The sequence below is a fragment of the Erpetoichthys calabaricus genome, chromosome 13 (assembly GCF_900747795.2).
Source record: "Erpetoichthys calabaricus chromosome 13, fErpCal1.3, whole genome shotgun sequence".
Classification (NCBI taxonomy): Eukaryota; Metazoa; Chordata; class Cladistia; order Polypteriformes; family Polypteridae; genus Erpetoichthys; species Erpetoichthys calabaricus.
The window spans coordinates 61,127,928-61,143,871 of record NC_041406.2 but is presented as its reverse complement, the minus strand read 5'-3'; the positions used below and the strand labels follow the sequence as shown (position 1 = coordinate 61,143,871).

Below are 15,944 nucleotides of genomic sequence, written 5' to 3'. Positions count from 1 at the left end.
TCTTGACCTTGTCTGCACGATATTGTCTTGCTATTGTCTTGAGCATGTGCACACATTGGGGACAGCTTAAAGGCTTGAATGATGGTAATTTCTTGCCAGAACACGGGAGAGTGCTATTTACTAACCCCTTGCCTCTTTCAGAAGATCTACCATCTTGAGGCAGTCACTCTTGAGACTCACACCTGTGAAGACGTTGTTTTTGTTAAGGTATTTATAACCTACATTTTTCTTACACTATATGTACTGGGTTGCAGCCACTTGATTGTCTGTTTGGGGGCAGTAGGCTATTTTTGATTTTACCGGGTATCTGTTCCTTGAGGGGAGATTAGATAATCCTAGATATCATAATGAACCCTGTAACCACAAGGGGGCACCAGACAGCCGTAAACCAAAGACTAAGTAATACAGCACAGATTTGTAGAATAAAGGATTTTTATTCTTTTCACAAGCACCTTTCCAAATCATCTCTTTGTCCAGTTGCACAAGTACAATGAAAATGCACAATTAAAGAATAAATCTTCCTCCTTTCGAACACCATTGAGTGTTTCCCACTGCCTCCCAACTCTGACTTCCCGATATGAGGCAGTGGGCTCATTTTATGTCAGATCTGGGAATGCTTCTGGTACCACTCCGTCTTCCAGTAAGTACTTCCAGGTCAAAAAGAAAGTAGGGAACTTCTCCCACGACAGCATCCCCTAATGAGACCCTTGGACCCTGACAGGGCTGTACCTTCGGACTGCAATTCCCAAGCACCCCTGTGGTGTCCCAACTGGGTTACCAAATGAGGACCACCGCCACCTGACGTACAGGGGATGGAACCGCCCCTGAATCTCAGCTTCCACTGGTCTGTCTATTATTTCCTGCCAGCTGGACACAGTTACAGTATTTCTCCAATCCACTGGCCTCCTGTCCGGGTAATGTATGTTTCTCCATCTCATTTGGGATATCTGCTTTCCTCCCACAAACCATAACCCCACTCAACTGTCATTAACTAAGAGTCCCAAAAACACATAAATTCCAGAAATACTTCCAAACTTGCCCTCTGGGGGGTGGGGGTGGGGGCAGGGGGTGTCACCGTCTTGGATAACCTTTATAAAACAAAAGATTTTATTTTTAACAAAAATGCTTTTTAGCACCAGACGCTCCTTAGAGCTTAACTAAAATCACTATCCAAAAGAGTTTTTTTTTTTTTTTTAATTTTACTCCAAAACTAACACATTTAAAGTGCTGTGTTGCTACTTTAACTATGATGGTCATAAAAATAACATGCAAAAATGTGATTCAGTTGTCATAGACTTTGACAATATTATTTTTACTGCAACCGAGTCATGAAGGTCACAAAGTTTACTGCACAGAGAATTGGGTAACAAGCACCATGAACCTTTCTTCCTAAACCTCTGTCTAGAACAATAGAAACAAGATATGTACAGGTGCCAAGGCTGGGAATGTCGGACCTCACTTTTTGAAGTGGCTGCTGTTAGTGCTAGTTTGCTCTACTACTGTCCAGCACTACATCCCAATAGTTTATTTTATTTTATTTTGATTAGGTAACTGAGCACCAACTGAGGTAAGTCTTACCCAGCTTTCAAACATGTTATTGTTATCTATCATACAACAGGCTATAAGCCACTGTAAAATTATACTAGAAAAATACTGGTAAACATTATGAAAGTTACCTTGTTTCTTGTCAGTCACATACTGTAGTGCCAGTGGAGGAAGAAAGTCATTAGGAGTAGTGCAATATACAAAATGACTAATTTATTCAAAGGGTGCAATTTCTGCAAAGAGAAAATTTTTTTTTTAAATTACTCAATAGTGAGTAATAATTAAGAATAGAAAACTAGAAAAAAAAAACGTGAGGAAAAATTCAGTAAAGCATGTTAACAAAATATTTGGGGGAATATAGATGAGAAAGAGAGAATAAATGAGAAATAAGAGAACCAGCATGTTTTAGTCAATGGAAACCAGATATTTAGAATTTGGTTGTGGGTGAGACTTCTTCCAACTACAACTGTGGAACAAATATGGAGTAAACAATACTGGAAAATAAATCATCACCTCCCTCTACCCATTAAAACTAACCCAAAATGTATATTGTTATTTGGGGTCACTGGTACTGCTTGTCTGCAACCTTGAAATGCCTTGATCAAAATCTGTACCTAACCTTTAATTTGAGCCCATGCATGCTGATGGTTCTTTTCTTGGAATACTACAAATTGTGACATTAATACCCAATAAGTAAATACATATTCATGTTATTCTTTACTTGCCGAAACTTTACATTACTTATTTCTTCCAACATTTGCAACATGAGAATATGCAGTTCCAAACATTAGCCAGAATGTAGCAGTATGTGAACTTGGGTTTGAACAGCCTGCATTTTTAAGAATATTTAAATCAGAAACAAGGTAGCACACATATAAACTTAAGAAATGAATGTGGTTAATCCATTCTTTTCCCTGACCCATTAAAGACCACCCAAATGAGAAGAACTTGATGTAAAATAGAAATCCATTCTGAGGGAACATTAATGCATTCACTAAAAATGATGTAAGATACTAAATCTTCCATACTAAGTGTTCTAATATATCTACATTTTTAATTCATAAATGAGGAGCTGATGAAAAAGAAAGAGGACAGGAAGACAACTACTAACTTTCTGTAACTAGAGCAGAATTTTTTTTTTTTTTAAATGCACTTCAGCACCACAAGAGGGAGGTAAAATACTACTAATTTATTTATGGAGAGAAGAAACTAAATGCCCAAATGACTTTATCCTAAATTTTTTTTCATTAGTGTAAAACTAATTTTAAAATGGAGGAAGGAGCCTTGTTATTCAAAAAGATCACATTAGAACAATTTAGACAAGAACATGTCATTCAGCCCATCAAGGCTTGACAGTCTTATTCACCAATGTTTGAATTTTGAAGATGCCTAAAGCCCTACACTCCATGGTCACTTTTTTCATGTGTTTTTGTGAAGAACATCTTTCTAATATTTGTGCAAAATCTGCTCATAAAAAACTGCCAATCATGTTCCATTGTTTTTGTTGAAGCTTAGACAAAAAAAAAAATCTCTTTCAATGTTTTCTCAAAGCTCCTTACCTCAGAGTCCTGGAATCAGCCTGGCTGCCATTCTCAGAACTTTTCCTAGTGATGCTATGTATGCTTTGTAATACAGAGACCAAAAGTGCACACAGTATTCCAGATAAAGCCTCATTAGTGAGTAATATTATTTAAGGTTTTGAGGTTTTTCAAGTTAAAGTTATTTCTTCTCAATTATTATATTTATGTAGCACAAGTTCGGCATTTAAGATAATAAATTCTCATGCCTTTATAGAGTCATATAAATAATATTTATTACACACAACAGGTAAGTACAATACGACTCGTCAAGGCTTCAGTTAGACCATTAATATAAATGAACTTCATAATGTGCAATAAAACCCACAAACCTCCCAGGAACAAATGAAATGATAATAAATAGAAAAAAAAATCTATAAACAAACAGTGCAGCGACAACACATAGCAATTCAATCTAACAATACAATACTGTGAAAAGAGTAAAGAAAAATGTGACAAGTCCTATTGTATCTACAATTAGTAAAAACACATTGCCTCTTAAAAAATATATTTTTTCTCTATCTCTCTATATAAAATAAATAAATAAATAAATAGCCAAAAATTTTTTTACTGCAACACCCAGTTAGCCGTTGCTCTCCTCACACACCTGGCTTGTAACTGTTTCCAGGCCAGTAGGTGAATTATTCTCTTAAAGAGACAACACCCACCTTATTCGCAAACCACATGTACATTTAGGGCCTTAGGCCATCCATATTTATCAATCCTACATGTATTGATTTACATATAAAATTGTTTTCTGAAGTTAAGTGTTTCTTATAAATTTTAAAAACTTCTTGTCTGTTCTTGCAGCTTACAATGGGGTTAAAAGGTACAAATGAAATGAATGAATGACAATGTACCAAATACATTTACTTCAAATCAAAATCATTGCTGCTTTAAGAAAACATTGCCTGTGAGGTATCTGTGCGATAATGGAAGAAAAGTAGAAATCATTTTTTATCATAGATCACTGAAACGATTGTTCCTAGACTTACATTTCCAGGTTGCTTGTCTGCTAAGAGCTGCCGTTGTGGGTGAAGTCCTGACAACCCCATAGCCCAGCATCAAGCTAAATTCTGCTTATAACCACACTTTTGCTTCCATAATTCTTTTTCTTCAGCGGTTATGCTCTGCCTGCTGTGCTAGCTTGTAAAATCAGACAGATGCACACTCAGATCATATGCGTTCTTTCTCTTTTCACCAATTACATTCTGTGTTGTTATTTTACATAACCTAGAGAGCAAGATAGAATGGGAGGGTAATGAAAAGAGCATATATGAGTTTGTACTTTCTACATACAACAATCAGAACTGAAGTGATTAGACTAAATTGTAATTTTAATTAAAAAAAATGTTAGATTTTTGAAAGAACCAAATCACCAGCCCAATAAAATTTCTGTGGTGTGTAAACTGTGTTCATGCATGATAAAGAAAATACTTGGAAGATGAAAAAGGCACAGTGTGCAACACAGAAGATTGAAGCACCACAGAGTAATTTTTGACTTTTTAAATGAATGACGAGTTGATCTTGCTGAGGAAGTGGTAATAAAACAACTTAAGAAAACAATTACATACACTCACTCATACCGATTAATCCATATACAGTATACTACACAGTCCGTCGTCCTACGTGTGGTCACTGGCAAGTCTCAGACGTGGACCCTGCAGCCTTGGGTTGGCTCACAAAGTCAGAGGAAAGAGTGGCATATGGCCGGGTTGGCTCTGACCCCAGGTGAGTAAAGAGAAGTGGAGCGAAGAAGCATGCATGAATGGGCAAAAATAAAAATAATGGGACTACCTCATGAAATAAATCGGCACGTTTCTTGTGAATTTGGAGTGCATATGCTAATTTAGAAGTTTTCCATTTAATTTAACGACTGTAGATCTGCGTGTTTTCCTAATATTCAATTAAAACAGAAGAAAAAACGCAGAGATATCTATGGAATACAGATTTCCCACTAAAAGTTATCCATATTACACTTAGTCGCACTTTTAATTTGAAGCATCTTGATTATTGAGTTTCGTGAAATTTCAGCGTGCTCAAACATACATTTTTATAGTTAAACGCTTAACTCCGCGTTTTTTAATAACATCTTCTGTAAGTCAATTTAATATTAAAATGATATAACCCAATATGCTGCTAATTTTACTCACAATTGTATGCAATGCAATCTAGACACTGAGTTCGCCAACAGAGATTTGCGGCTTCTCAGGGTTGACCGCCTGGCGGCAGCAACGGATTATTTTAGCAGTAGCAGAGTGGACGAGAAAGTTAAGTGGGGAGATTCTTTAAATTACAAAGTACCTATCTGGGTACGTTTCCTTAATATTAAAAGCTATATTCGAGGAAACGCAAAAAAGTAACCAAAGCGATATACATATATACCTGTATATAGAAGATCATGTGAGCGGAGTTTAGTTATAATCGGTTAATTCGGCTGGTATTCTTGACGAGATTATTGCAGTGTTTCCCCATCGGATTGCTATCTTGGTGCACACTGCGCAATCTCGGAGTGTGTCGGGTCTTAGGTGAATTTGCAGTGCTGTCGGTCCGCAACAATTAAGGTTGATACAGTACATTATTTGTGAACCTTAACGTTGGCTTTGAATTTCCATATGTTATAGTAGTTTGATATCATTTTATTTATATTTAAACCATTACCATTATTACCTTGAGTCCCGTCATTGAGATCGGAGTTTAATGTCACATTTGGTGTTACATAAACTTGTATTTCAGTATGAATATCAATGTCAGAAACCTCCATAGGATGCTATATGATAAGACTATTATGCTTGGTGTATGTAAATAAAATATTGCTTACATAGTTAATCTTTTTTTTTTCAGAACAGTATGTCAAATCCGTGTCATGTTTTGCGAGTGAAGGCGCTTTATCGACGAATACTGTTTCTGCACAAATTTCTGCCTGTGCACTTGAAAGCCTTGGGAGATCAGTATGTAAAAGACGAATTTAAAAGAAACAAAAAGGCCAGCCCTGAGCAAGCACAGAGTTTTCTGGCAGAATGGGAGGTGAGCTACTAAATGGAAGGCAAACAATATTAGGAAAACAAACTCTTGCATGCTTGATCGAGTGTATGAAATACGTGACTTAATTGACCAAGATGGTAACAATTATGAAAGGCATCGTATATATCCAGTGTCAGTTTGTTTTAACACCATGTTGTTTATAATAATTTTCATATTTACAATTCAGGTTCTGTGGATTACAATGTTAAAATGATTGTAGGCATCAGTTTTTAAATCCAGTTGTGGGGAGCTGCGGTCAGTCTGGCAACTCTGCGCACAAATAAACAGACTTTAAAACAGGAGTTTTAAGGACTGGCTCTGGTGCATCTGTTACTCGCTGACAGCAGTTTATCACAAACAAAGGCTGTTTAAGATGCAATAGCACTCGTTTTTTTCCTTTCATATGTCATAAATTTAAGGTCTCCATACATAGCAGTAAAGGACTGATATATCAGATATATCACTCAAAAAATACATCGTTAGATTTAATTAATTTTTTTACGTCAAGTTTTGTGTGCAAATAAATGAAGTATATCCTGCTTAAAAATATGTTGTTTACTCAATATGTTTACTTTGTTTTAAATTAATGAAATTGACACAAAAGATTTCCTTAAGGTTACATTCAAGCTAGGTACTGTACATACCTCAAGTGTAATCAATATTGAAAATATATAATTTATTAAGTGTGTAGTGGTTCATTTATTACTGCATTAGATAAAAATGTTATATTTTAGTGTATTAAATTTTTCTTGAAATCTTAAAAGTTACTACATTGTTGTATTGGAAACAAAGAAATTTCTGATGTAAGGTTGGTGACGTCTATATACAGGGTATTTATTAACAACAAAAAAAAAGGTATCAGAAATAGGTTTCCACAACCCAACAAAACATTTGGAAAAAATCAGTTTACTAAAAGTCTTTAATATTCTTTCCATGTGTACAAAGGTTTGGTGATCCCTAGGAATATGTTGACAACCAAAGGGACGGTTCTTTATACAAAATATCATACTTTATGTAAATATGGGATAGGCATGTATAAAAAACATGAATATTTTAAGCTAAGTCATCTTAATTTAACTGTATATAGGGAAAATAGGTATGGCCATGGGGGAGGGTTGGCACCAGCTCCCCATAACCCAATACAAACAGGCACAATGCACAATTCCAGCACACACAAAGGCATTTTATTTGGGAAACTCTTCAAGTAAGAGTTTCCCACAATAATAAGCACAGTCGCAGTAAGCACAATAATAAAGAACTCAGCACTTCTTTTCCTCTGTCTGTCTGTCAGTCTGTCTTCCATGTATACTCCTCCTCCCAACTCTGGCTCTTTGAGTGATGTGAGGTGGCCCGTCAGCATTATCTGGAAGTACTCCCAGGTGTGGTGGAAGCCCAAAACAAGGCTCTGCAACTTGCCCTGGCAGCCCTCACTGAACCCAACAAGGCTGCGCCAAACTCCAACTCCTGTGGAGCCCTGTGGGAATCTGAGGGGCCGCTGCAACCCAGGTAGACTACCATCTAGAGCTCTGGGGGAGGTAGTGTCCTGTGCATATCTGCTCCCCTGGTCCTTTCCTTATGATGGTCTCCCAGCCACCCGTCACAGGATAGATAAGTACTAATTTTGAGCAAGATTAACATATAATAAATGAGTAATGACAACAGTCCCTGAGAAAGATTATGCTTCTATTGAAAGAAAATAATCTGTTTGCTTTGTTTGAACATGTGAAATCTAACAAGTTTAAGTCAATGTAATTAAAAAAAGTTAACTAATGCCAGCAAACATAACTATTCTAAGTTAAAGTAACTTAAATTAGATACATAGAGTTAACATCCCCAATAATTCATTTTTTGAGTGTGATGCACCTAGGTCAGGGGTGGGCAAATTCATTCCTGGAGGGCCGCAGTGGCTGCAGGTTTTTGTTCCAACCCAATTGCTTAATAAGAAGCACTTATTGCTCTAGAAACACTTCTGCTTCATTTTAGTTATCTCCCTCGTCAAGATTATGAACCCATATTGCTTATTTTAGTCTTCAACAGCTGCATTCTTGGTTTTTAATTGCTCCTTATTAGCAATAAGATGCAAATGACAAAAGAAACCAGCAGTTATCCATTTTGCTTGTTACCCTTTACACCTGTGTGTATTTATCGTGCAATATTTGGTTTAATTAAATACTTGGAAGGAAAGAGAAGAGAAAAAAGTGAAGGATTGAGAATTACCCATCCGTTTTACACTTCAAAGTATTTGGATGATATCCTTAGAATGGGAAAAAAAATCTGGGATATGAGAATAACTTGACATAGCAGAGTTAAAGCACTAACAAGCCATGAAATTTAATTATTGGTAAGGATTGTTTTCTAATTAAGCAACTGAGTTGGAACAAAAACCCGCAGCAACAGCGGCCCTCCAGGAATGAATTTGCCCACCCCTGACCTAGGTTGTCCCTATTCTATAAAATTATCCAATAAGCACTTACTTTTTTTTGCTGTAGCACCTTTCTATAACATACACCATTATAAGGAACTCTACAGTTCCATACAATAACTGTTTACATATTTTTTTTTACTGAAGCAGAAACACAATAAATGGCATGGAAAGAGAGAATTGAACTGGCAACTTTGTAGTTTAAAGTCCATTGCATCCTCCACTCCTGCACACTGCTGGCACTGGGAAGAAGTTTGCTTGGACGGTGGCACTGTTGTTTGCACATGCTCAGTCATTAGCTTCTGGATATGAATTTGGGCGACCGGCTCCTGAGTGCACCGTCTAATTGTGTTAACTAGTTGAGCTACAGGAGAACATGTAATAATCTATTAAAGTTTGAGCTATTTATAACCATACTACATCTGTTATTCCTGTTCACATGTTTCTGGATTGAACATTTTACTGGATGTCCTTTTTATTTGTTGCAAGAGTGTAATTTTATGTCCGTAAACAAAACTGTAGGCTACTCTTAAGTATGCTCTCATGACAGTAAGATCAACTGTGAAAAATTAAAGCAGATAAAGCATTAAACAATATTTATAATTAAAAGATGTAGTCAAATTCAGTATTAGCAAAAAAACATTTTTTTCTTAAAAATTTAATGATGTCATCAAAAACTGTGCCTCAAAGAAATAGCTCAAATAAAATATTTTCTCTCTATTTATGTTTTATATCTTCTTTACTTATTTTTGAGTTTCTATTGAATGTATTTCATTCAAACACTTGCCTGCTGCACTGGCATCTATTTCTGCCAGTCAGTGTACATTGCTTGTTTGCTCTGTCATTCTCCCCTGTCACTGACTTTTAACATAAGAAAAGCAATCCTCTCTATTCATTGTTGTGTTAATCATAGATAATACATATACATACGTACATATTGTATTGTTTTATAATTTGCATTTGTAGTGTTTCCAATTTCTGTATTAGGGTATACATGCTTTATTTTGTCTGTAACAGTCTGCATAATGTGTGCTGGTATTCATCTTATACCATTCACCAGCATAGTAAATACTTTATGTGTGATGGGCAGCTTGTATTTTGCATCTGGTATTCTTAAAAGCTTCTTGAACCCTTCTTACCTTATAGTATAGGTAGATATTTATACCTTAGGCACCAGGAAAGAATCTGTAAGGCAGCTCTTGAAATTCTGAGGAGAGCGGTGATATTTTGATACAATTCACCCAGATCCATTTCAGCTACCATGCAACAATTTATTTTCACTTTCATTCCCAATAAACAGTGCACTAAAATATTTCTGTTAAAATATAGCATTATAAAAGTCGCAGATTTTTATTTTTTATATTTTGTACCCCGTACTAACTGTTTAAAAATAATATGGCTGTATATATGACTTCCTCCAGTAATCTTAACCAATTTGAAGATAGCAGGACAGCGTATTTATAAATGTTAATGGAAAATGAACAAGCTATATCTTGAACATCCAATTATTTAATTAGGAAACTCAATTTACTTGCTAAAAAATACCAACTCAAAATGAAAGTAAATTGGCCAGTAATGCAGTTTAACCTGTAACTGACAACACACACATTCATCATTTCACACCAAAGAAAACTATGAATCCTGCTGTTTTAATCCCCACTTGTATCATTTCAATACAGCAAGCAAAGAAATGGAAGGATAAGGGCTTACACTGTGCAGATATGTCTCTTTTGATGTCAGTTAGTGGTTAGTGTTTTTATCTGACCACTGACATTTTATATTTGTATTTGTAGGGCTCAAGTTAAGCAGGAAAACGTGCAAACTGCTGATTGGCTGCTCATGCAGTATGTATTAGAACAGTGAACAGTTAATGGCACTTTGCTTACTAAAGCCCCATTTTGCCGTGGAGGCTTGAGAGCATGTTCCTGGATAGCCTCTTCATATGTAGTAACATGTTTTATCTTTAAATATTGTGCTGTTGGCACTGTCTTCCTGGGTAAAGCAAAACCATTTCCAGACAACAGAGCTAACCATTCCTTTTTTAAATTCTTCCTTTTCTGATGCGTACTTCATTTTTTTTTCCTCAAGCTCTTCACTGCCAGACAACATGGGCAGAGTTAATGTTGTCACACTTAAAATGAGCACTGGGGATTTTGCAGATTTTATTTAATGTTCAGAAGAAGATGTGAAGAACCAAATGAAAGTAGTGAACATTACAATAATAGTCTTTTTCATATTGATTTTTAAAATATTGATTCAAATATAAAATTCTCTATACTGCCCATCCTTAGTTTTTTTCATAGGATCCGCCTATTTCTTTGTAATTTTACCTTGTTTTGAAATTTAAAAGCAGGAAATCATAGTACATACTTAATGGATGGCAGATAACCTAAAAATAAAAGAATGGCTGCTGATGTGTAAGTCTTTCGTGGATATTCTTATTTGGCATCAGTTCATCCATATTAGATATATGTCTGGATCATTATCTATCTCCATAGAATATCCAATGATTCTTATTATTGGTTAAGATGTAATCTGCCTTAGGTGTCCACCTTCAGCATTTGACACCTCAGATTTTGTATGCCATTCTTTAAAGTCAATCAATTTGTTAAAGTTTTAGGACAAAATATTACATAATAACCATAATTCTCAAATTAATACACTTTTTTATATACTAAGAGGAGCTTGATAATCACAACTTCTACCGATCCCCCAGACTCATAGTTTTGTCAGACCCTACCAATTAATATTTGTTTATCCACGATAACCTTAAATGATAGGACAAGTGAAGGACAGACCCTTGTGTAAGAAATTAGAAATTATGGTGGATACATGGTTGATTTTAGTACCTTATGTAAATAACAAGGGAAAAATTTTGGAAACATTTTTGCATATGTACTTTTTATCTTTAGTAATTGCAAACAGATTGGTTCATTCATTTTTAATTTTACATCTTTACTCTACCGTGACATCATTGTGGACAATTGCTACATAATTATCCTTAAACATAGTGATAACAGCTTTTTAAATGTATTCATAATTACAGGACTATCTTCACCAAGATGCTAGACTTTTAATTTCATTTAGACGTTTTCGGAACTCTTACAAAGACATCTGTGTTAAAGTGCCATTTTAATATTTTTAAATATAGTTTACCTGTTTATGTTGTACAGTATCCTGTGAACATACATTTAAAGATGTGTAAGTAATGGGGCAAAAAGAAGGGAACACCATTATAGTACAGCAAATCTTCTGCTTTTTGGAATGATTGAATCATGAAGTTCAAGTTCACTTTGAGGTTTCATTTATTCTGCATTACTCTTAGTGCACTGTTGAAACTCTCAAAGTTTAGTAAAAATGTCATCATTCCTACGTGGGGGAACAACATGTTTGAATGATGATAGATACCCAGTTTTCTTAAAGTTGCCATTATTAGGTAACATTTTCATAGGGTAATATGCCACTGTTTTACATTCCCTTGGCAATTTTAAATGCTGTTGATAAATATCGGAAATAAATATAAACCCAAAATTATTTGAACCTATGTAGGGGTGTGACTGAATACAGTCTTTCTATATATTTAGTCTGCTAATAAACAGATTTTCATCCCTAATATTATTTTGAAAAATACTAGAATTGTTTTTTGGTGTTATTTTGATATCAAACAAGCATTTTCTTGATATTGATGTGCAGTGTGAAAAAAGAAGGCAGTTGGATGTAAAGAAAGAGGGGTGTACCTTGTGAGATTGTGTCATTATTTGTATTATAAAAAATAAAGTGAAAAATACATATTGACTAAAGATTACAATTACTAGGCTAGCACTAGCAGAATAATTAGTAGCTGATAACTTTAATTAAATGAATAACTTTCAGTTTATACAAATGCCTTGTATAGGGTGAGTCAAAATTATGTTAACACTAATGGATTATTTTTATCTCGATGACACCTTTCCAGGTTGATGGATAGGTCGTGGTTGACCATTACCATGGCCTCCACATTCCCCTGATTTGACACCCTGTGATTTCTGGTTATGGGGTATGGTGAAGGAGCACGTGTATAGCAAGAAAGTTTGTGATATCAATGACCTGAAGGACAGAATACGGACTGTGATATCATCTATTCTCCGAAAAATGTGTGTTGAACATGATGGTGAACAGGTTGAGACATTCCTGTAAATCATCTTGCACAAATGAAGTATGTTTAGTGAATAAATTGTTTCCGCCATTCAAATGTTAACATCATTTTGACTTACCCTGTATATGTTCAGCAAGCATGAAAATTGGGAAAATGGTATATAAACATAAAGTTATAATTCTGAAATTATTTTTGTGAAGACCATTCACATATTATCTAAATCATTTTTTTCTAATTAAGTAATAAAAGTAATCAGAGCTCATCCCATGAGCATTATGTTCTAGACAAGAACCAAATGTTCAATTAAAATACAAATTTAATTTTGTTAACAAATACAGTGTAATGTATTTAGAACATTTCAGTGATGTTGCTTGTAGTTGTAATTTTTTCATTTTGTATCAGAGATACATAAAAATTAATATAAATCTGCAAGGAGCATGCTTACTTTAGCCAGAAGGTGGCTTCCTTGAGCTTACTAAGCAGCACAAGTGGAAATTAATCTTTTTCTGTTATTTGTTTTTAGCCACAACTAGAGAAGTAAATTATTTTTATAATTGATGTTCACGTACAATAAGTGCTCTACTTAAAGTAGGCTGATTTCTTAGTGAAGTGTTTGATGTCATTTTAAACTCAAAGATGGGTCAAAGCATATTTCTAATTTTAGTGTTGTGGGTGATGCCTATACTTTTTACCAGTACAGAGCCACAAGTCTGTTCCTTCTCTCAGTTGAATTAATATGATTTTCTACTATAGAACTTAGTCATCAACATTTCAAAACTGCTTAACAAAATAAACAACAGTATTTGAAAGAATTTAAAATGTGTTTATATAATGTAAGTACTTCATAATGGAAATATAGAAGGACTGGAAAGCTGCAAGATTTACAGTATACAATAAAAATGTAAAGACAGAACTAAGTAAGAATAGCATGCCGCTCTAAAATTGCGCATTATAGATGATTCTCTTTGAAAGTTTGATTTATATATAGGCACAATTCCAGTTATTCAAAATAACAGACAGACTTTTTTTAAATCCCACACCTGGGATTTAAAAGAGGGTCTAATGTTACTGTAGGTGCATTTACAAGCATGTTTAGTTGTTTTCTTCTTTAGATAAACAAGTAAAAGAAAACTGTGGTCATTTAATGCTGCTAGTACTTTAATTATGCGATTTGTAGAGGAGAAACCTCAAAATAAATTGAACACTAGGTTTATATTTTATTTGAGTAATATTGTAAATGCAATGCTCCTCTATATACATGCATTTTTAAAATTAAATCAAAATCCTTGAATCCTTTACCTGTCCTGCCTAATCCTGCCTCCCCCATCTGTGCAAATACCTAAACAACTCAAAGTGAATCATGAAAAAGGCAGTTCCATGGCCAACTATAAACCCATGCTTTTGGCTATATATGCCACAAGTCATTGAACTATAATTTTGAAGTCTTTTTTTCAGAATTTTGTAGAATTGTAAGTCTGGGCTTTGGAAATCTCAGAAATGTACTTCTTGTTCAAAGTCGTTCCAATTTAGTGTTGATTACTTGATTTTTCATGTTAAAAAAGTATACCCAAGGTGTTTCCTGAATTTCCTCCATTTATTTCTCCCTTTATTTTTAAAGTGTTGCTGTGTTTTTTTCACTGAAAAAAATATTTCAGTAATATGATGCTATCATAAGTGTGCTTTGGCTAGAGATCACTCGGAGCTTTGGGTTTTGCTTGTCATGCCACTGAAGAGAATCTCCACATATGCCAGTCATATAGTGTAAAATTGTATTTTTCTCCTATTAAGAAATAGATGCTCTTAGTTGACAAGCAAGTACGTCTTCAGCCTTCCTTTATGTGTTACAGTTGATCAAGTCCTAGAAATAGACTGAGGCAGAGAGTTCTAAAATGACTTGTCAACAAAACAAAATTAACTTTGACTCTGGGATTTGTGGCGAGGCTGTTGTTAGCATAAAACTTCCGTGAGAATTTTTTCATGTGTTTAAATGGGGTAATCAACACAAGCAAATAGCCATTGGTGATGGTGTTGACAGCTTTATTAGTAGCAGAAATTGGTTGATGGTTCTGTATTTGACTGTAAACCAGTTTATTTGATTAACTAAGGGATATTATGGTCACCAGGTTTGTACTTAGTTTAGATTCTAGTGGATCAATTAGTGATATTTAGTATAATAGGTTGTTACTTTGTAATGCAGGACTGTTGAGAAGAGTTCCAAATGTGAGGCACTGGGGGAGGGGGTGTTTGTGATTTAACATAAGTGGTAGCATGAAGTGTCTATTGTTACCAAGACCCATCCACCCATCAGGCTAACCCACTTAATCCAATTATAGTTTAGCAGGTGTAGTCAGGAAATCTGAATTCTTCTCAGATTCTACCTTGAACATAAATGCTTTTCACTGAAAAATAAAAGGTTCGACAAGAATAAAACTAGTTTTTCAAGATTGGTGGAATACTCAACAAGAAACAGCTCAGTCTTGGCTAGACCAGCAAACGTAGTGGTGTTATTTGTTTGTATTTCCTTTAAAGCATTAAAAAAAAGAAAACCTTGTAGTAATATTTAAAATGTACCCTGTTAATTATCATTTTTGTGCAATGCAATACAACATGTATAAATACAATATTAAGAAATAATATACATCAAAAACATGGTGCATCATGTAATTATTTCTACATTATAATACATTATTATAATTGTTTTACAGTCATTATTTTCTTAACATATGATGTTTGTTATTGCAAAACATGATTGTCATCATATTATGTTTAAAACCACAGGTTTAGATAGATCTTCAGTCAAGAGCTTCATGTCATACTGAAATCATACTTTAGAAAAACATCATATATTATCATGTTAAAGTATACATTTTGTTTCAAAATATGAAAAGCACCACATATGTGTTAACACAGACCGCTGTAAATTCTTTCACCCAATCAGGACCTTCTACATATCCAACATGACATTGTGGGGTTTCACCATTGACAGCATCAGCCAAGTGCATCCTTTAGTTTTTTTGAGCTATTTACAGTATTTATTGTTGACCATTGTCCATCACTAGCAGACACACAAGACTCATAGGTTGTCAGCTTTCACAAAGCATCATTTAGGACTTAATATATAAACTATATGGAGAAGCACATATAGTGTATACCAAAATGTTCATGTAATATAGTGAAACACACCATATTCTATGCAGTGTATACTAGGACTTTGTCTCATACGCATTCATTTATTTGTGAA

At 34.6% G+C, this 15,944-nt stretch overlaps 1 protein-coding gene across 2 annotated transcripts in view; it reads left to right on the top strand.

The window, feature by feature from the left end:
* The first annotated feature begins 5,570 nt into the window (after positions 1–5,570).
* The window catches only part of sdhaf3 (succinate dehydrogenase complex assembly factor 3), a 35,533-nt gene continuing 25,159 nt past the window's right edge, over positions 5,571–15,944 (top strand). The window contains exons 1-2 of one of the 2 annotated variants that reach the window (XM_028817048.2): positions 5,571–5,686; positions 5,967–6,149. In XM_028817048.2, the coding sequence (XP_028672881.1) occupies positions 5,973–6,149 (177 nt within the window). In that variant the 5' untranslated portion in view covers positions 5,571–5,686; positions 5,967–5,972. Of the gene's footprint in view, positions 5,687–5,966; positions 6,150–15,944 lie in introns of those variants that run through there. The other variant, XM_028817049.2, reaches the window with a different exon arrangement.